Source organism: Dryobates pubescens, chromosome 4, assembly GCF_014839835.1.
Source record: "Dryobates pubescens isolate bDryPub1 chromosome 4, bDryPub1.pri, whole genome shotgun sequence".
NCBI lineage: Eukaryota > Metazoa > Chordata > Aves > Piciformes > Picidae > Dryobates > Dryobates pubescens.
In genome coordinates, this window is record NC_071615.1 from 4,114,914 (window position 1) to 4,136,297 (window position 21,384).

A 21,384-nucleotide genomic window follows, 5' to 3' on the forward strand; every position below is an offset into this window, starting at 1 on the left:
GGAGGGTGCTCTAGGTAGCTGCAGGATGATGTGGGCTGGAAGAAGTTGTGAGCCAGATGAGTCTAGCGTGGACCTGTGTTATGAGATTGTTGCAAGCAAGGTAACAGCACTTTTGGGATGGAATTAGCTGGTTTTGCTGGGGCATCTTCTGAAGGGTAGGTTGTGTGCAGAGTTCATTCCTAGATCATCTACCTGTCACAAAAAGGCACCCCCAGGTCATAATGCAGAGAAAAGAACGTGCTGCCATCCCAGGAGTGCAGAGAGAGGCTGCCAGCCAGAGCCCCAGAGCTGTGCCCAGGAGAGCTCCATGAGAAGCTGCAGGTGCTCTCGCCCTTTGGGGCTTGCCTCTGTTCTCACCTGGGCGCCCAGTTCCTTTCCCAGCCTGTCTTCCTGCAGAAGGCTCAGCAAACTGTCTGAAGTGCTGCACAGCAAACACCCCAGTTCTGCCTGCTGCACAGTGAAACTGTTCCTGGACTATTTGTTACCAACTCTGATCTTAGTTGCTGAGTTCCAAGTGAGTTCTGGTTGTGTGCTTGTTTACAGGGTATCCTGCAACTTCTTGCTGATGGTCAATCTGCAGCTTGACCTTCTAAAATGACTCTTAAGTATCTCATCTCTATTTCTGTTCTACAGCTTACTTAGCAGCTTCTTAGCTGCAAGTTATGTTGCTGTTCCCACACCCTGCCAAGCAGAAGTATCTCCCTGGAAACCTGCTGCTTAAAATGCAAGAAAACTTACTGAAGCTTTTACATTCAATTTGGTTTACTACTTATCCCTTTGTCAGCTGTTTTCTGCCTCTCTACAACTCTACTATGCTCAGAAGAGTAGGAATTACACCTTTGTGCTTTACTCCTAGTTATGAACTTGATCTTCTGTGTAACCACAACCAGTCTTTTTATTCCTGTCTTAATGCAGGTTGCTTCCAGTTCGTCCTCTCACAGATGTAGGCTCTGTAGTGTGACTGCTACTTACAGGCCCTGGGAATAAAATGTTGTGCTGTAATGTATGGCAGCCACCTCCATGGGAATGAGTATCTTTGCATGAGCAAAAACCTGCACTGTGATATTGTATGGGCCTTCTCCAGCTGATTAGGGTCTCAGAAGTATCTTCAGCCACTTTCTGCCATTCACTGCAAAGCTGTGTCTTGCCTATGGACCATGTCTGTGGGATATCTGACAGGTTGGACTTGATGATCTTTGAGGGCTCTTCCAACCTTGGTGATTCTGTGAGAAGGTGAAGCTCTAAGCCATCACACTTGTTTACATCTTCCCTGGAGCACTTCTGGACAAGCTGAGCTGGTAGGTGGTGGTTCTTTTCAGTGGTGGTGTCAAAACTATCTGTTATTGGTAAGCAGCAGCTCTTCAGCAGAAATTGATGCTTTCACAAGGGAGCTGACGTGAGTCTACAAGCCAAGTGGCACGTAGGGAGTTTCCCATCTGTGACTTCTGCCAACAGTTGTTTGTTTCTGTGCCACTCTTTTGTCTTTATGATAGAAAGCTGCCTCTTTTCCCCTAGGCAGTGTTTATGGGCTCTTTCTGGAAAGTTTTGAAGTTCAGCCTAATGATTCAGTCAGAGTAAGAGCAAGCAAGGCTGAACACAAAAAAAGTCAGCATCCCTTGCTTAAAATAGTACATCTGCAAAGGCAACAACAGAGGGAGCACGGGGCAGTAGATGGATTTGCAATTCAAGCAGGGGCAATAGATGGATTTGCAATTCAAGCAGGATTTGCTTGGGAAAACTCTGCTGCTGGGAAGAATGTCTCGCATGCAAAGCCCTCGGCCGGTGAGGCTGCCAGGAGAGGGCGGCAGCGGGGGTCCCGCTGCACGGTGCGCCCGCTGCAGGCACGCAGCCTGGAAAAAGGGTTTCCAGGAACTGCTGTCATCCATCCCGAAGCCAGAGCTCCCTTTTGCTCCCTTCTGTGAATCATGCAGATACGAAGTCGTTGGTTTCCGGAATCCAGATTAATTTATTGCCAGATCATCTTTTCTACCACCTGCATCTGTAAATCTCAAGTCTCTCCCACTGATCCCTTCCGGCTCCAAAAATGCACTGGCAGGATTTGAGGCCCTCAAAGTGCACAGGGCAAGTGCTCAGGAAAGCCAAAGCTATTAGCTCCTCTGAAAGGAAATATCTCCCTTCTCCCAGCTGAACTGGACCCAGTCCTACCTGCTGATATTTTTAGACAGCAGCAATCTGGAGCATGGCCATGAAGCTGCAGTGGGTGTTATCAGTGCTTAGGTCTGAGTGAACAGGGGATGGACAGACTCAGCCTTTCCTTGGTGTGCTGCTGTTCCAGAGCTCAAAACCCTATCAGCCTCTTGAACTCCATCTATAAATAGCTGAAGAGGAACAGCATGCTCCAGCAATGGGAGGAGAGGCTCTGCAGCTCCTGGTGCCAGCACAGTGCCTGTTCCTCTTCAGTGGGTGACTTATGGAGTGGAGAAGAAGGAAAGGGCCAAGGCATTAATTTCTCAAGGCAGATAAAGAGGAATGCATGCATGGTTCCCCCTTCTAAGTTAATAATCAATGAGTGTGTGAATGTTCTCAAAGGTTTTCTATCCTGTGCCAATCCACAGAGGATGTGAGTAGTTACAGCTCAGGGCTCCAAGCCTGGCTTTGTTTGAAGTGAAGCAGCTCTGGAGATCCCCTTGAGTGTCCGCCAAGACAGTCACACTAACACTGCCCTTTGTGGCAGATGAGCTGCCAGGGATCTTGCTGCTTTACTTGCTGACTGTGCCTGTCCTCCTTCTCTCCCTCCTACTCATAGCATGAGTGTATCAGTCTCTGCTGTGCTCCTGTGCAAGCTCCAGCTGATGGGGCAGGGACCAGAACAGCGATGAACATTTGGTATGGGGGGAGAGGAAGAAATAGAAACTGTGCTGCAGACTGGAGTGCTGAGCAGAGGAGAGCTCTGTGTATGGGAGAGCTGCCCTGGTTTCATTTGCATCTGTTTGTTCAGATGGCCCAAGCTTCTGTGTGAACGTGTTCAGTGTTTAGCATGGACCTCTTCCTGACTTCAGACCAGATGAAATACAACAAGAAAATACAAGTGCCTACAAAAGACTTGAGGCGGGGTTGGAGCAGTGCTGTCATTCAGACCAGCACAGGAAAAGCCCTGAGAGAAGAATGATCACAGCAAAACTGTTAGCAATCCCAGAAAAAAAGAAACACTTTTTATTCCTGTGAGGAGTTGCTGCTTCTCTCTGACAGCAACAGCTTGTGGTGGCAAAGCTCAGAGGCAGGGCACTAAGGTAACCAAAGCAAGCTGGCCCAACCCAAGGCAGACCCAGCCTAGTTTTCCTCCCACCGCCAGCGCTGTGGGGACGATTCCCCTTTGGACAGTTTTCTGGAACTCAGTTTCCTCCTCAAGGAGGAAAATTTGTCTCCCAGAACTTTCCGTAGCCCAGCGTTGTCCTTAGCAAAGGGTAGGTCCTTCCTCATAACAGGCAGTTGGCCTGTGAACATCTCCCACTTCGCCAGGGCATCCACAGTCTTGTCTACTTGGGCCAGTTCCTCCTCGGAGACGTTCCTCTCCAGGGCGGCAATGCAGGTTTCCAGCCACAGTTCATAATCTTTAATGGTGTCTGCGGGCTTGGTGGGCACAGCGAGCTGGGGCTGGCTCTGTGCCTCGGCCAGAGAACACGAATGGTCATCCTGCTCCAGCTCCTGGCTGATGGACAGGGCCTGGCTGCACGTGTCTGGCGTCAGCGGCTCGGACAAGGAGGTCACAGCCTCAGAGTCATTCTCACAGCACATCCCGGAGTCTGAGCTGAATGGAAGGATGTCCTCCGAGGCAGACAGGTCTGCTGACTCTTGCCTTGGCCATGTGGACAGTACAGTCTGTGTCCAAGCATAGAGCTTCTGTAATGAAAGGGAAAAAAGCTTTCATTTTAAAGAAGGAGAGAAAACAGCTACACCTTCCCGTGTCAAGAGAAGCCTGTTTGTCAGGTAAGCCTGGTTCTGCTGGGTGGCTCAGCTTCAGATGCTATGCTCTCTCTTCTAGAGGTGGGTTGAGACAACTCCTAGCTACCCTGTAAAGACAAGAGCTTTCTCTCTCCTGTTTTCCTGGGGTCAGTGTCTGGCAGAGCTGCCTCCACCCAGATGTGGACTTTATCTGCCCTGTTATTGAAGATGGTAGGAGAAAACAGCACCAAATCCCTGCTAAGCAGATGTGGTCTCTAGCCAAAGCAGTGCCTCTCCAGAGGAAGCTGTGTCATTATAAAATCTCCTGAGATAGTGGAGAAGAATCCTGTTTGGTGTCACTCGCTCCTGAGGTAAAGTGCATTTTATTCCTCAGAATAGCTCTTCCCTTCTTGAGCTGAGATGCTGGAGTGGGAAGGCCAGGCTCCAGGAAGGGATTAATGAAAGGAAAATGTCTGAGGCAATTTCCTTTTTAAAATATGAAATGCTGCAATGGGGCATATAACAGGTTGCTTCTGGCACATTCCTCAGGGAATGAGCTGCAGTACTCCAGTCACCACTGGAAAAAGGTGATCTCCTTGTCTGCCTTGTTGGCATGTGTCGGGGGAGGTGGGGTGGGGAGTGTGTGTTTGGCTTGTTCACACCCTCATAAGCTGATTCTTCATCTTTACTTTCTGCAGCTCCCAGCTGATACCTTCGCAGAGTCCTGCTTTAGGAAACACAAAGGTGACAGACCCAGCATCTCAGGTTAATACTGTGTAGGTGCTCAACTCAGTGTGAGCTGTGGGGTTTGAGAAATGGGCAGGAGATTTGTGGAGCTCCAGACTCCTGCAGTGTCCTGCTGCTCCCTCCCCCTTCCTCCTCTATTGCTCTCTTCGGGCAAGCGACAGAAAGGATAAAGAGCTCAAATTGAGTGGGTGGGAGAAATCAGCCCCATTTCTCATTTCAGTCTGTGCATGAAGCCTCAGGGAAGTATTTCATACAAGAATAAAATGGACTCTTTCAGCTAAGTTAATCCACCCTGCCCCCTCCCTCTGGGGCAAGAAAAAATGTAAAGGGACAACTTTTCTCCTGCCTCATCCCACCTCCAACAGCCCTTCCTTCCCTCTGGGTTTTCAAAACAAAGAAGGCACCAGAAGCTGCAAGAGGAGCCAGACAAGGGCAAGGGACAGCAAAGCTTATTTGAAAGCTGCAACCAGCCCATGATTCTGTGCCTCTTAGAATTCCCAAGAGTAGTGACGCTGGGAAGGAATCACAACTGCTCCTTCACACCATTCCCAAGAGAAAAAGCTGCAGGATGAGGATGTCCAAGCAGTCTGACTAGATCATTTAATGCAAAAGGAGGGGATGATTGACTCAAGATTGATACCAAACCCACAAAATCTTTCCTGCCTTTCACCCTCTGGGTGTAGCTTCTTGATTCAAATTTGAGAAGGGTCTGTAGGGCTGCAGCCTCTCTTTGTTCTCATGTTTAGCTAGAAAGGAATAATGTCTTCATGGTTTTGGTTTACCTGCAGGCAGGAGCATTTGAAGTGTGTACCCACTGCAAGCCAGTCAATGGGAATGAAACCTGCTGTCTGACACCTCCAGGGGCTCCAGGTTTGGCACTGGAAATTTTTCAAGCACCTCTGCCATGGTGCTGCTGCCATCCCCAGCAGCAGAGCCAGCCGTGCTGCACCCAAGAGTAGATGCTGTTTTTACCACCACAATGAGGATGTAGCTGACCCAACCACTAAGAGCAGCTTGTACACTGTTTTCTTCTGCAGTCTGGCCACCACAGACTAACTAAAGCACTACATGCAGAGCAGCCTGAGATGCTGCAGAAGCAGCAGGTGGAACTGTTGGTTGCGGTGGGGAACCACCAGGAGAATTGATTTGCTTTCAGTTTTCGAGATGACTCATGCTGGAATAAGCAGCTGTGATGAAAAAATGAAGTGTTACTGAATGCAGCTCTGATAAATAAATTGCAGGGTTCTTCCTCCTGCATAAGGACTGGTTTCCTGTCCCACATGCTCTTCTGCCCCTAACTGTCTTGCTGCAGACTCCCGCAGCATTACCTGCTCCTGGCGAGGAGCAGCTTTGGGTCTGGCATTTCCTGTGTTCATTATGAGTGTCTGGGGCTGGTATGTGGCAGGTGGGGATCCCTCCTCCTTTTCCAAAAGGAAATGTGACTTGGAGACAGTACTTGGCCAGCCACAACCTCTCCAAACATGCTCAGCAACTAACTTTGCTGTCTGATATTGTCTCCAAATGCTTTGTGCTCTCTTCTGTCGGGGCCTGTAAGTATTTAATTCATTGCTGGCATTTAGATTTCCTCTGTAAGAGGCTTTGCTACAGCATTGAGAGATTGTCACAACTCTCTTACACCAGCATGTACTCTATCTAGCTGAGCTCTTCCTTGGCAAGGAAGCAGGTGTGACATTTGGCACGTGTATCCTCTCTTCAGGCTTGTGTCCCTTGTTGCTGGGGAATGCTGAGCCAACTCCAGAATTTACTGCAGGTGTAATGGCAAAAAGTGCTTCTAGAAGAGCTGACTGCAGGTGACAGTTCTAGAAAGCAAGAGCTGGCTGCTGCCAGGCTGGATGCTTAAATAAACCAGAACCTTTTCTCCTCTGCTACTCTCGGCATTTGAGGCATTTCTCAGACAGAAGCAGAGACCAAGCAGCCACAGAGTCAGCACTGGGTCTGACAGCACTGCAGATGCACAGACAGGCAGGAAAACCACACTAATGTGTTGGGGTTTTGTTTTGTCTCCCACATCCTTTGCCATGTGGCTGGTTCCACACTGAATGAATCTAGAGGCATCTCCCTTCTCGTTCTGCACATATCTCGTTACAAATATAACCCACAGACTTTACACCAGGCAGCCATGGAAAATCCTCTCTCTGAACTTGCTGTGTGTCAGACAGGAATTACAACCAGTGGAAGACAGGGTGCTGAGTGCAAATGATGATGTTACTTCTATTCTACTAGCCAGCTGGCTACTAAATCCTGCTTTTCAGACAGCAGAGGCAGAAAACCCTTTCTAGAGCTAAGTTGCACAATTCCTGACGTTGTCTGAATGTGGGGTTAGCAGTTTTCTGGGTGGGAGAGAAAAGACAAAAGATGACCCTGGGACCCTCCACTTATTAGGGGGCAAAAATTTGGGATACTTTCTCATATCTTTAAACAATGGGACTGCAGCAAAGTACACACTTGATGTTTATCTGTGTAGTAGCAGCAGCCACAGAGGAGCAGAAAATTGTGGTGGCAGATATGAAGAGGGCACAGATGTGGGAATTGCTGTGCTCACTGCCTCTCTGGCTTGCAATCTGCCTGCCCTTCCCACCTTTTAGGACTAGCAAAACAGGGTCAGTCTGTTGCACTGTTGCTCATGAACACCCGAAAGCCCTCCAGTTTGAGTGAAGTGCTGCCTTAGTCACAGACCATGCTTGCAACCCCTCCTCGTTTAGGTGTCAGCTTTCCACTGTACCTTGCACTGAGAGTGTCTGCGCTTAACACTGCTACAGCACGTTTCATGCTGTGGTTGGGGGAGAGCTGTTCTGCTCCCTGCCCTGTCCCCTTGCTCCAGGAAGGGTGGTGGATGTGTCTCTCACCCTGTAGCGCTCGATGAGTTTGAAGCCCACCACATGCTGCAGCTTCCGCAGGCAGATGGGACAGGGCTCCAGGGGCCGCAGCAGGGCTTCGTCCAGGCTCAGCGCCCCCTGCATGATGCACTGCAGCCAGCGGCAGGTCCCCAGCCCCATCAGGTGGCAGATCTCATGACAGGTCACCTTTCAGGGAAGCAAAAACCACAGCACTGTAAGGGTCGTTCCTGCTTCCACTGCCCCACCTCTTCTTTCTCTGCTCCCTGGCAGTCTAACCAATTCAATGCTCAGCCCTGGCTTTTGCAAGGGGATAGGGGAGTGTGGCTCCCTTCTTCCCAGGTACCCCAACATGACTATTGGTATGGAGGAGGAGGAGAAGTGCTGCAGTTTTCAGAAGGAGCTGTGGGAAGAAGCTGCAGACAGCACGTTCAGAGTCATAGGGCAGTGCTGCTGTCACTCTCTTCCCCAAGGACAGCGTGGTGAGGTTTTTCAGGGGAAAAATCCACTCCCATAGGGGTCTGAAAAGAGCAGCACAGTCTGCCTGAGAAATCTGGAAGAAGCTATTGGCAGCAACAGAACTGGGTCCTTCCAAGGCTCTTTGCTCTGGTGCCAAAGTGAAAGCTAAGCTGGAGTCAGCTGGCCAAGCATGACTGCTTTGGGAATTGGCAATTGTGGCAAGGATGGAGGATTCCCCTCCTCCTCCTCCCACTGCCACCTAACATTTGAAATTACAGGAAGAGACCACGGCCAAGAAAACCCTGAGCGAAAACAAGAGGAGGCAGAGAGAAATGGCATCAAAGGTGTTGGTATAGCTGCTCCATGTGGGCCAGCTTTGGGAGAAGCATGAGAAGCAGAGCTGGCACAGGGGAGATGCTGAGATGAGTGAGGAGAGCACTTCTGAAGAGGATTTGTTGGGGATTAATGGTGTTTGAGGACATCTACATATAAACAGATGTTCAAACCTGTCCAAGGTATTTTCCTCCTCCATCCACTCATCCATCTATGTAATCAGGTCTGGCAAGTGGTCCTCTCCCCTTATGGATACCAGTGTCTGAGGAAGACACAGTCACCCATTCCCAGCCAGCCATTACTTAACACAACTCCACTGGATGCTCTGATTAGCCTCCAGATAGTTTATCAGCTAACAGATCCAACTGCCTGTGCGTTGCAGGACAAGCAAAACACTCAGATTGCCCAAGCAGGAGCCAGTGAGGAGCTGGGCAGGGATTCTGTCTCCACGTTGCTCTATGACATAAAGCAAGTCCTGTAGCCCCACTATACAACTGCTGCTATAGTTTCCCCCAGGGGCAAGGGGAGTAAGAAGTGTCTGCACAGTGCACTAAGCTACAAGCTCCTTCTGTCTGCATTAACTGTGTGGACTTTGCTGTGACTGTGTCTTCTGGGAGCAAATTTATGCCTGCCTCACTGCACTAAGATATGAATCACAGAATCATTTTGGTTGGAAGCGACCTTCAAGGTCCTCAAGTTCAACTGTTGACCCAGCACTGCCAAGTCACCACTAAACCATGTCCCTCAGCACCACATCTTTCTGTCTTTTTTAAGTACCTTCAGGAGCAGTGACTCAACCACCCCCACAGGCAGCCTATTCCAATGCTTTACATCCCTTTCAGTGAAGAAATCTTTCCTTATATCCAACCTAAACATCCTTTGGTGCAACTTGAGGCCACTTATGCCCAAGGTCTGAAATGTTTAACCCTACAGGGTAGGAAATAGAGGATGTGGGACATTGCTGGTCCTACCTTGCAGCACTGGACCATCTCCTGGGCACTGAACAACAATGTCCGGTCTCTGCTTTCCTTGCTGACTTCACATAACTGTTCCTTCTGTGTGAGTGGATTCAAGCTGCTGCAACCAGCATGGGGGAAATCCCCAGAAAATCTGGCAAAGCTGCAGACCCCCACTTCTGTAAGGAGAGGTGTGGACAAGTTAGGCACCAGCTCTCTTAGGGCTGTCTCTCACCTCAGGCAGTATGAGAAGAAAGCTGTTCTAGGAGATCACAGGATATCAGTCCCACCTTGTCCTGGCAGGAATTTGCTGAATGTGAAGCTCCAGGTCTCACATGGGTAAAGGTCCAGCAGAGTGAGGCCAAGGACACACAGGGCATCCATGGGCTTGTTGTTCTTCAGGAAATTCAAGATCCCATCTGGACAAATACAAGAGAGCTGTTTAATAAAATGAAGCCTCTCAGGAAAGTATGCATGAGCCAGAATTTCTGCTGCTTATTGGGAGGAAAGTGTCATCCAAGCCACAGATAAGCAGAGCTGCTGGATGGAAAGCCATGTCTGTGTAGCCCATACCCTCAAATAAGAGTATGAACAGACCTAATGTTGGAAGTGGAGCCAAGCACAGAGTTAAACCCAAGCAGAGCTAAGGGCAGAATTCAGTGCTAATCCATGGAAATAAGCACCTGGAAGCAGAAGAATTTCCCTACAGACAGCTCTGACCTGAGCTGGAGCAGCTGCTCCACTGCAGCGTTGGGGTTGTGCTGAGCTTGTGCTGCCTATGGCACCTGCAAGCAGCACATTCCAGGCAGGTGTTTGTGCAGCAGGAGGTTGGCAGATGACAAACCCATTTCCTTGGGGAGCTGTGTGACACTTGAACCCAAATTTCCTAAGATGAAAGACTAGGAAGTTCCCTGCCTGCACCACCCAGGCCAGTAATTGACTTTGGCTCTGGACAGGAGGTGGGAGAACTCAGGCTACCCCAGATCAGCAGTGCCTGGCCACAGAGCTGATCCCATCACTTTGCAGAGCTAGACCTAAACATAATAGCACTGAAAAATACAAACAGCAGAGGAAAATATGATGAAAGCCACTTTGTTTTTCATTCCTGTTTCCACCCTCAAAGTTCTGGGTTTTCCATGGGAACAGGATTTCTCCCTTTTCACTCCCTTCCTCATCCCCTCCCTGCTCAGGCAATGCAGGGCTATTTCAGGCATTTCCCAAGGGAAGGCTTATGCCCTGTGCCAAGCTGATGTCTCTATGGGCTCCCTGCTCCCAGGTCCTCACCTGCGTGAAGCTGCACCCTGTCCGAGTCCTGGCTGTGGCGGTAGCAGCAGTGAATGGAAGAGATGGGGATGGAGGGAAGGCACTTCACACGGAGACCCAGGAAGAAAGACTCAACACAGCTCTGGAGGGAATCCAGCAGCGAGAGCCCGGCAGGACCTTCAATTAAGTCTAAGAAGAGAAGCTCTATTATCAGTTCCTTAGAGCCAGGGTGAACTGTAGGGTCTGGAGGGGGTTTGTGGGCTTGGCCCCAGCAACAGAGGAAGGCTGGTTCATTCTGAAGTTAATTGCTTACCCTGGAAGGTGGACATCTCCAAATGGTTATACAGACATAAGGGCAAAGAGGGAGTTCTTTCTGAGAGGTGGTTCAAGGCATTAGTACAATCCCTTATCACACAGTATCACAGTATCACAGTAACTAAGGTTGGAAGAGACCCCAAGGATCATCAAGTCCAACCTGTTCCAACAGACCTCACAACTGGCACAACTGGCACCAAGTGCCACGTCCAATCTCCCCTTGAACACCTCCAGGGACGGCGACTCCACCACCTCCCTGGGCAGCACATTCCAATGACGAACGACTCGCTCAGTGAAGAACTTTTTCCTCACCTCAAGTCTAAACCTCCCCTGGCACAGCTTGAGACTGATGTGCTAGGAGGGTTGCCTCCTGTTTCAGTTGTGCAGAAAGATGAAGAATATGGGAATAGGTGGCTGGTTTTAATGTCCCCTCAAGAATGGAGCTCCAGAAATGCTGGACACATGGATGTATGCATCCATATGTTCACAGCAAGCTTCACCCAGGAGCACACACATCATGCCCAGGGCAGGTCTACTGATGGTGGTCACCATGGTTTGTGACTCTGGGCTGGGGGCAGGCCAGAGCCTTTGGTGCTACACTTATCTTTGCTCTGCCAATTGCATTTTGCACGTTGGTCCTCGGGAGAGGATGTTAATAGCATTTAGCACCACCCACCTCCCTCCCACATCTTTGCAGGTTGCTCAGTGAAGATGCCCACATTACCTATAGGCTGCAGGTAGATGTGCTTGCGGTAGAAGTTCTGCTTCCTCCTGAGCATGGCGTGATAGAAGGTCTCAAAGTCCTCGGGGGCATCGGGGTGGCTGAGGAGCCAGTCGAAAGCCGTCCGGATGAGCAGCGTGCAGAAGAGCGTTCTCTGTGGGTTGTAGGCTTCGGAGAGGAACAGCTTCTCTGCCCTGGAGAAAGCCTTGGCATAGAGCTCCTGCAGGGCTGGGTCGGTGGAGATCAGTGCATCCTTCAGAGCCCGGGGCCCGAAGCTGAATTCCTGAGCGTGTTTGCACTGCAGCATTGCGGAGAGACCCCCGGCTGCGGCGCTGCCTGCAGGAAAGGACACAAGGCCTCATGAGGGACCTGGAAACCTCACACTTTGCTCTCAGAGCAGTTTGCACCAAGATCCCAGCTGTAAGGTTTGATTGGGAGCTTCTGAATGCTGTATATGGTGCTGGCCAAGAGCCCCTGCGCATTTACGTGAGAGCAGTTGTTACAGGATGCTCCACATAGACTCAGAGACTCATAGAATTGTTAGGGTTGGAAGGGACCTCAAGGATCATCTAGTTCCAACTCCCCTGCCGTGGGCAGGGACACCTCACACTAGCTCAGGTTGCCACATCCAGCCTGGCCTTAAAAACCTCCAGGGATGAGGCTTCTACCACCTCCCTGGGCAACCTGTGCCAGTGTCTCACCACCCTCCTGGGGAAGAACTTCTTCCTAACATCCAGGCTGAATCTACCCATTAGTGTACACCTCTGGTCTCTGGACATTGTACCAGCAGATGGTGCTCAAGAATGCATAGCCCCATTATAGTTACCAGGTGTCTGGAGGAAATCAGATCACTTGGGTTTGGTTTAGGTTTTTTTAGTGCTCTGCTGCCAAGAAATACCTCTGTGTGCTGTGCAGCTGGGTGCACTGGCCCTCGTGTGATGTCCAAGGATGGTGCTCCTTTATGCTTGGGCTAAACAATGCTCCTTGGAGCTCTCAGAGGCATAGGTCCATGGCAAGAAAGAAGAGGTAGATCTTGGTGTTTATTTATCCATCTGTCAGAAAGCAAACCTTGTCAGTTACCTGACACCAGTGAAAGCAGCTCCTCACTGTCAACTATTTCCTCTAACAGCTTTAATCCTCACTCTTGGGTACTGATGTGGGACATCTGCCAGTTCATGGTGCCCTTCTCAGGCTGCAAGACATGGGAAGGTTTCCCCAGCCTGATCCACAGGTGGGCCCTGGTGGGTTAGACTCGTATTTACTGGTGCTGCCTCTCCAGCAAGATATGGGTGGGGCCATTGCCATCATGTCACTTGATGTCAACTTCATGTCACACCATGCTAGCATCAAGAATGCTGGCAATGATGTAAAGTGGTAAATAAAGAGCAAATGAAAGCCTGCAGCGGAGAGAAATTAATTCAGAGCATCCCAGAAAGATCTTTTCTGGGTCCTTTCTAAGACCAGCATTATCCAAAGCCACAGAAGCCAAAGCACTAACTTCCCACTGCAGTTTATGCTCTTATGGAGATTCCAGTAGACATTTTGGGGAAAGGGAAGAAAAAGAGGAAATGAAGTACAACCCCTATAGCTAACCCATGTCTGGATTTCTCCAGAGGCACTCATTTTTACTGAGGAGATCATGCCAAATAGAACTAGAGCATTTTGGAGCAGTGCTGCAGGTGCCTCCCACAGGTAAATGCATCTGTGTAGAGCAGCATGAAAAATACAGGTGAGTATGCACAGAAACACAGGGGCTCTAGGAGTAAGTGTTGTCTTCTGGTGGGATTGTGAGGTCTAGGTGACTGGTTGGACTTGCTAGTCTCAGAGGTCTCTCTCAACCTCAACAGTTCTGTGATTCTACTAGGTCAGTTAAGAGTAGCTAAAAAGAAAGCCACCAGCTTTCTGGATAGATAAGCAAATATATCAGCTGCTCACCATCACCAGTATCTCTGTGTCCAGAGAAGGGCAATGAGGCTGGGGAGAGGTCTTGCACAAGCCCTGTGAGGAGAGGCTAAGGGAGCTGGGGTTATTTAGCCTGGAGAAGAGGAGGTTCAGGGGAGACCTTATTGCGCTCTACAACTACCTAAGAGGAGGTTGTAGCCAGGTGGGGGTTGGTCTTTTCTTCCAGGCAACCAGCAGCAGAACAAGAGGACACCATCTCAAGCTGTGCCAGGGGAAGTTTAGGCTGGAGGTGAGGAGAAAGTTCTTCACAGAGAGAATTGTTAGCCATTGGAATGTGCTGCCCAGGGAGGTGGTGGAGTCACCATCCCTGGAGGTGTTCAAGAGGGGATTGGACGTGGCACTTAGTGCCATGGTTTAGTAGTCATGAGGTGCTGGGTGACAGGTTGGACTTGATCTCTGAGGTCTTTTCCAACCTTATTGATTCTGTGATTCTGTTCCTCACCAGCATCATTCAACCACAGGGAAAAAGAAAAAAAAGAAGTGGTGAAATATTTTGGGGAGGAACAGGTTAAGCCTAGCTTTTAAGTAGGTCTGCAGCCTAGATCTGTTGAGTAAGTGACATTCAGTGGCCCCTGAGGACAAGAAAATTCAGCATTGCAAAACAGCCTCAACATGAGTGAGCCAGAGCCCTTCCTCTGCTGCGCAGGAAAGGCTCTGGCAGCTTGCACTGTAAGAGAGAAGTAGCAGCCCATTAAAATGAACACTGAATTCCTTTCCATCTAACCCTTGGGAAGATGTGTGTGTGTGTGTGTGTGTGTGTATAAGCAGTCCTTAAAAAGACTCAGTTTGTATGATCTCTTTTGGGGTTTTTTTTTGGTGCTTAAAGGTGTATAGCCCAGGAGAGGGAGCGGGCAAGCAGTTTTCTTTTTGCAGGCTTTGTTTTTTGCTGTCATTAAAGGCTGACAGCAGGCAGCACGGTGGGATCTGAAGAGGTACAAGGGCCCTGAGCCAATAAAAGTTTCAAACTAAAACCTGTGATGCTTTCTCAGCCACTTCTTAACTACCTTAAAAGAAAAAAAACAACCCACTCACATTCAAAGTGCTTCTGCTGATTTTTGTAGGTAGCAACAAGAGTTCATGTGAGGTTGTCCTCCACTTCCTAACCCAAATCTGACTTGCTTCTGACTTGCTTCAGAGTTGGGAGGATGAAGTGAGAGTCTGACCCCACCAGGTCATCAAGAGTTTTGCCTTGGGCCAGGCCTTTTCCTAAGGGCAAGATTTCACTTGTTCTGCACAAACATCAAACACAAGCATCAGCTTTTCAGTCAGAAGCAGAACTTACACTCAGAAACTATTAGCAATGGTAAAATGACAGGGCATGATGCTGTGAGCTGCTGCCTGCCTGTTGCTCTCAGGGAAATGAAGGAGAGACTTTGGACTTGGTGCAGGTTGAGAGGGATCTCGTCAAAGAAGGTTTCTGAGGCCACTTTCATCAGCGCTTCCTGGCAGTAAGTGGAGTGTGGGTCTGGGGGAGGAGAAGCTGGTTAGAAAATGAATGGATTTTTCTTTTCTAAATGGGATGTATGTAGCAGCAGATACAATGAGTGCACAGTCTTGTAGCATGTGTTCCCCCAGGCTCTCTCCTGGAATACAGTTTGCACCCAAAGCTGTGGGATACACATTGTTTCCCAAGGCTTCCTAAAAGGGGACATTCACCCAGCTCCAGACATTCCCAGCTACAACCATGGGTGTTTTGTGAATGTCCACCATGCCCAAGGACTTCCATGATTACACTGCAGTGGTCTGAAAGCTCAAGCACAGGAATTCACTTGCATCACACAGTCTGGAGCCTCCTTCTCCTGGAGGCTTTGGGTTTGCTTCCGACAGAAGAGCAGCAACCCGTTACACTCTGAAATCCAACACAATCACTTCTCTTCAGCAAGCTTCTTCTGAAACACATCACTGGGGAAAATTAATGCTCCAGAAAATGTTTATGGGCAGCTTCAGCAGTTTAAAGAAGAAGCTGTTTTGCCACATTGATTCTGTGATTCTATGATTAACTGTAGTGGATGTTATTTGAGCTTCACCTAACGTGTGGACATAGTGTTTCAGCAACTGAAGGGCTTTGTAGTTTTTAAGCTCTTGTGTGGAGGGTGCCTTCTATCACTCCCCAATGGAGTGCTCCAAAGGGAATGCCACTTTAGACTGGATATTTCTCTTCCCCCTTAGTTTTTAAGATGCCAGGGTGGTGAGGAAGAAGGGGAAGCACTTCTGCTTTCTTCTGCTCTTCAGGTACATAGGAAGGAGACAGCATGGCTTTAAAGAAAAAAAATACAGCTGATGTGGCTCCTTGTTTAATGGCAAGTGTAGGACTCGACCAGCAAATCCTATCCTATCCTATCCTATCCTATCCTATCCTATCCTATCCTATCCTATCCTATCCTATCCTATCCTATCCTATCCCATTCTACTCCATTCCTGAGGAGGAGAAAGTAGCTTTTTTTAATTTCAAAGGCCAGTAACTAGAGGTTGTGCTGGAGGAAATGCCTTAAGCAAAACCCTAAATTTAAGACTTTCTGCAAGTGGAGACACCATGTTCACTGATGGGATATTTTCTACTTTCATTATTAGAAAAAAAGCATCCTTTTGCCAGGCTACATTTTGTCATTCCATCTTGGAGCCATTTGCTGATGCAATTTTGCCAAACCAAGGAGCACTCATACAGGGTCTCACAAAGGAGCAATGCCCATGGGACAGGGGCATGAGACATGAACCTGTGCTCCCCTGGCACCTGCAGGATCCCTAACATTGGATTCCCTAATTGGAATGTGCTGCCCAGTGAGGTGGTGGAGTCACCATCTCTGGAGGTGTTTAGGAAGAGACTGGATGGGGTGCTTGGTGTCATGGTTTAGTTGATTAGATGGTGTCGGATGATAGGTTGGACTTGATCTCGAAGGTCTTTTCTAACCTGTTTAATTCTGTTCTATTCTATTCTATTCTAACAGGGCAGAAAAGGAGCCAGCCTGTGCTGGGAATCCTAATCCAGGTTATGGTTATCTGTTATTCAGGTCTTTCATGTTATTCATCATCACATCCACGCAGTGCAATGGAGATGCAGTGTAGCTGGGACATGGTTTAACGGCCATGGTGGTGTTAGGTCAATTCCTGCACTCTGTGATCTTAGAGGTCTTTTCCAACCAACACATTTCTATGAATCAATAACCCAAAGGTTTTGGCACTTGGCTCCTTGTCTGCTGTTGGGAACAGCCTTTCCTAATGACTATATTACAGGAACCCAGTTGTGGCCATCCTGCCTGTGGGCCATGACGTAAGGCAGGAGCTGCAAGGACAGCACAGGCTGTACGTCTGGCTTTTGATAACATATGGAGGTATTAGATCACATTGGGCATATTAAACAGATCTTTTTACTATGGAATTTGAGGGATTACATTCCATGGTGAGTGTCTTCACGAGAAATGCTCCCAGAATCCAGTCTCAGCATGTGACAGCTGAGCAGTCAGCACATTCCCTCTCGTAGAGTAACTTGTAGTGTGCTATATATGCAGTTCAGGTGACTCATAAATTATTCTCTTTGCAAATCAGGCACCTATAAATTATTCTCTGTAATTGAAAATTACCTATGAATTATTCTTTTTGAAATTCACACTTGTGCCATTTACCCTCTGTTATATTGACATTGCTTTCTTGGCCAGATTATGCCCAGGGCTGGCAGTGTAATTCTCAAAAGCCAAGACGATATCATACAGTGCAAGGCCACTCAGGATCTTCTGACAAGATAGGAATGGTCCCGTCTGCAGAAGATGTGTGTTGCACAGCTCCAGAGAAGGGCACTCAGTACATAATTGATTTATTTGGTATTTTATGGAATCTGGCCCTAATATCACAGACTGGGGGTGGGGGGTTGTTTGGTTGGGTGTTTTCCCCTTTGTTTTGTTTTGAAGCTGATCATTCTAAAGTTGTTTATTTTACAAGCCAACTTGGGAGTCATTTCTAACTCTGCCTCTGCAGGCTGCAGATGGACAGAAGGAGATTCATTCTATCTCCTTCCCCTCTCGGCTCTTGTGAAGTATTCAGAGGCAAACCCACTTAACCGGCCTCTTTGGATGTCAGAGGGACATTAGTGGAGTCTCTTAAACCTGATTAATTGCTTAAGTTGGATGCTGTACTGTAAACAAGCAGCGATAGTGCAGAAAATTCATAGCCAGGCAACAGAAATGAAAAGCCCAGAGCAAACATAACAAGCACTAACTAATTATCAACACATGCCCTAGTTGCTTAATAGCTCTTTTCCTGAGATTTGTACTTGGTGTCTGCTGCTACTGCTACTCTAAGATGGGTCCCTCCTCCCCAGTCTCACTCAGATGACAGCCTGAAAACCATTTGCTCAATTTATTTGTTGACATGTATAGAAAGAGATTTTTCTTGACTGGGAAGCTGAACTCTCAGCAGGTAAAAAAAAATCCAGCATGATGGGAAAGAGGGAGAGAGGACACTAAGGTGTGGGTGCACTTATCTCTTGTCCAAACAACATTCTCCTTCCTTGAGCACCTGAACTCAGCCCTTTGCACAGAGCCAGGCTTTGCCTACTGAGTAAGCTCAGCTGCTGGGCTCAGACTCAATCTGTATGGTCAGGTTCAGATCTGAAATGGGTCAACTCCCAGGGGTTGTGGGGGAATTTCAAGATGCTCAGCACTTCTCAGAATCCGTCTCTTCTGCTCACAGACAAAATACCCTCTGGACCTGATCATCCCCAGGTTTGTACCCACAATGGACTGTAACATCTTCCACTCACTTTACATCAAATGGTCCCAAAACACTGAACCGGATCTTTATGTCTTCCAGACCATAATGTTAGATAAAACCTCCTGGCCTCACATACTGCCAGATCCCAGCAATATTTATGTGTAATGGCTCTAGAACATGTTTGTGACTCAGAAACACATGCTTTGTGTGGTCTCTCTCCAAAAAAAGAGTCATTTCTGGTACTGTGTAAACCTTCAGGGATTCACGGATGCAGTTTCTGGGAGGAGAATCTACCTGTCATTTTGGAGCTGTGATTGATAGGTTATTGCCAGCAGGCTCAGTCCTGGGAAGTCTGTCCTCACATAAATCATCCCCATTAATTTACTTGGACTGTTGGACAAGTCAGGTGGACAACTCAGACACAGAAAGGTTTGCAGGATTGCAAAGTCATTAGAGATGCTTCCATCTGTCCTTATTCAAGTGTTCAAATTATTTAGGAACATGGACATATCTACTCTCCCCTTGACTCTGGTTTACATTAAAGCCTGCTTTCTTCAACACACTGTTCTTCATTGGAATAAGTATTAAGGGCATACATTATCCCTAGTTTCAGTCTTCTGTTCTAAGGATTTTATGTATTCTATGCTCATACATAACGCTACCTCTTTTTTTTTTTAAGTGCCTTTTATTTCAGCCTCTCTAAGTGCCAGATGAGCATTCATGAACTTCTATGTGCAGCCCTCCAGAAACTGAGCTGAAGGTGCCTGCTTTTCTCCTTGCTTCCCCTTCCCACCCATTTATTTATCGTTATCAGTGCTTTCTCTGTTCATTTTAGCCTGGTTAAACCCTCTGTGATGCTTCTCCCAAACACACGTGTGATGAAGGGCTGGCTGCATTCTTCTTCCTTTGCTCTTGCATGAAACAAACCTCTACAATCTACTGGCTGCTTCCTGTGTGTTTGCCACCCAAAGACCCAGAAGCACTAAGCAGCACCTATCAGTGCTGTACAACAAACCTAACGCTGCAGAGATACCTGAGCTCTGATCATTCACAGCTCAAGGTACTTTGTTCTTCATCATACTTGTCTAGACAGACTAAATGGTTTATGTGAGACACCCCTGGTGTTAGCCAGGGAAGAGGCTGTGCTTTCCATACTGATGGATGCCCAAACAGGTATGGCTGTGGTTAGATACTCCCTCGGGCACAGGCATTATAAAAGTGGCTCATCGTGCAGTGTAAATGCACTGTAATGCTGTGCCTCCCCCCCAGAAATCAGGTGCTTGTTAAGTGGTGCCAGCAGGTAGGGGATTTTTATGTGCGTTCTGCAGCCAAGGAGAAGGAGGGGGCTCCAAAGAAGTACAACAGACAAGGAGCCAGAAAACCAGTATGGCTTGAGGGACACACACAACAACAAACCCCAAACCCAAGATTTCTTAGTAGCCAGCTGCACGCCAAGCACCAGACAGCTCTGCCAGCCCGGAGGTTTGCATGTTCTGGAAACACTGCAGAAGCAGGTCCGGCTCCTGGGACACCTGAGCCCTCCCTGGCCCTGGGGATTCGGAAAAGGGGCAGCTGAAGCCAATTCCTGGGGCGGGGATTGTATGGGAGGGCTTGTGGGAAAGGACCAAGTGCCCCAGCACCCGGTGACGATGCATCAAGCCTGGCCTCTCCATGCCGCTGGGCAGGATGCCCCGAGCTCTGGTACCCCAAACCCCGGGAGGGTGCACCAAGGACGGCGCTGGCACTCCAGCAGAGTGCCCTGGAACAAGACCCCCAGCCATGGTGAGGGATACCCCGGGTAGGACCCTCAGCGCCCCGTGGGGATAATGCTCAGGCAGGACCCCTAGTCCCTGCGGAGGATTCCCCGGGCCGGACCACCTAGCCCCGATGGAGGATGCCCCGGGCAGAAACGAAACCCTCCAGTCTTTGCGAAGGGTGCCCCAAGCGCGGTCCTCTGCACCACGGCTGAGGGGATGTCCCGAGCAGGACCCGGCATCAGCGGGGGAGAACGCCCTGGGCATGGTCACCATCACCCGGGCAGATGCCCGGAGCCCGCTCGCCCCGCACCCTGTGCCCCCCCCCCGCCGCCGCCTCCTCCTCCTCCCTCCAGCTCCCGCCGCACCGGGCTGTGCCCTCCCCGCGACGAAGGATAGCCGGTGCCCACCCGTGCCCATCCCCAACTGCCCAGAGGGGGACAGGACTCACCGCCTGCCGGGTAGAGGCGACAGAAGCCTGCAAGGTGCGGCAGGGCCGGGGCACCCGGCTCGGGGCTGGTGAGGCGGAGCGGAGCCCGGCAGTGGCGGCGGCGGCGGCCGCGGCAGGAGGAGCAGGAGGAGGAGGAGGAAGAAGAAGAAAAAGGGGGAGCAAAAGGGGGGGCTCGGCCCCTCCGCCAGGAGCCCGCGGGATTCGCCGAGCCGCCGCCGAGAGCCGCCTCCCGCAGTGCCCGGGGCAACCGCCAGGAGGCGCCCTCGAGGCGGGGCTGCCCAGGAAGGGAAACTCCCGGCGCAGGGGAGGCAGCTCCGGGGACAGGAGAGGCAAGGTGGCAGATCCGGGGCGGGGGGCACAGTTTGAGGGCAGGATGGCAGATGCGGGGGTCAGCTCCAGGTTGTGAGGGGTTGCAGTGGCAGCCCCAGGGGCAGGATGGCAAATCCGGCAACAGGGGAGAACAGCACAGGAGCAGGGGGGGGAGGGATACCCCACTTGGGTTGACTCCCCCTGGAGAATGGGGAGGGTAGAAAGGGTACTGGGGTGCTCGGGGCAGGAGGAGAAGCCCGGGACTGGCCCGGGGAGAAGCTATCCCTGTTCTTGGCAGCGGCACTTCCCCGTCACCCTGGCTCGCTGGAGCCTGGGAGAGAGGAGCTAGAGCAAAGTCAGAGCTCGGTTTGGGATGCGTGTTCCCAAAAGAGCCTGAGGCTGAGCAACATGACAGTGCTACAAGGACTGGAAGCCCTTTAATCTCTGCTCTTAATAAGAAATGAGTGAAGGAGTGGGTGTCTGGAGAGCAGAGCACTCGTTATGTGGTTATGCTGGTGACTGATGCCATCTCCTCCATGGGAGCCGTGTTTGCGTTTGCCTTGATGCTCCTCTCAGTACATCTCTCCCACATGACCTGGATGTGTTTCTGTGTCCCACGGTGTCCTTTAATTTGGGAATATTATCTGTTCTT

At 49.7% G+C, this 21,384-nt stretch overlaps 1 protein-coding gene across 1 annotated transcript; it reads right to left on the reverse strand.

Annotated features, from left to right (window-relative positions):
• Window positions 1-3,176: 3,176 nt before the first annotated feature.
• AMZ1 (archaelysin family metallopeptidase 1) lies at window positions 3,177-20,432 on the reverse strand. Its single transcript, XM_009897033.2, has 7 exons — window positions 20,424-20,432; window positions 11,556-11,888; window positions 10,538-10,705; window positions 9,544-9,672; window positions 9,269-9,432; window positions 7,518-7,694; window positions 3,177-3,861 (listed from the first exon to the last, which is right to left on the reverse strand). The coding sequence occupies exons 2-7, from the start codon at window positions 11,857-11,859 to the stop codon at window positions 3,292-3,294; spliced, it is 1,512 nt and encodes a 503-aa protein (XP_009895335.1). The 5' UTR covers window positions 11,860-11,888; window positions 20,424-20,432; the 3' UTR covers window positions 3,177-3,291.
• Between the last annotated feature and the right edge of the window lie 952 nt (window positions 20,433-21,384).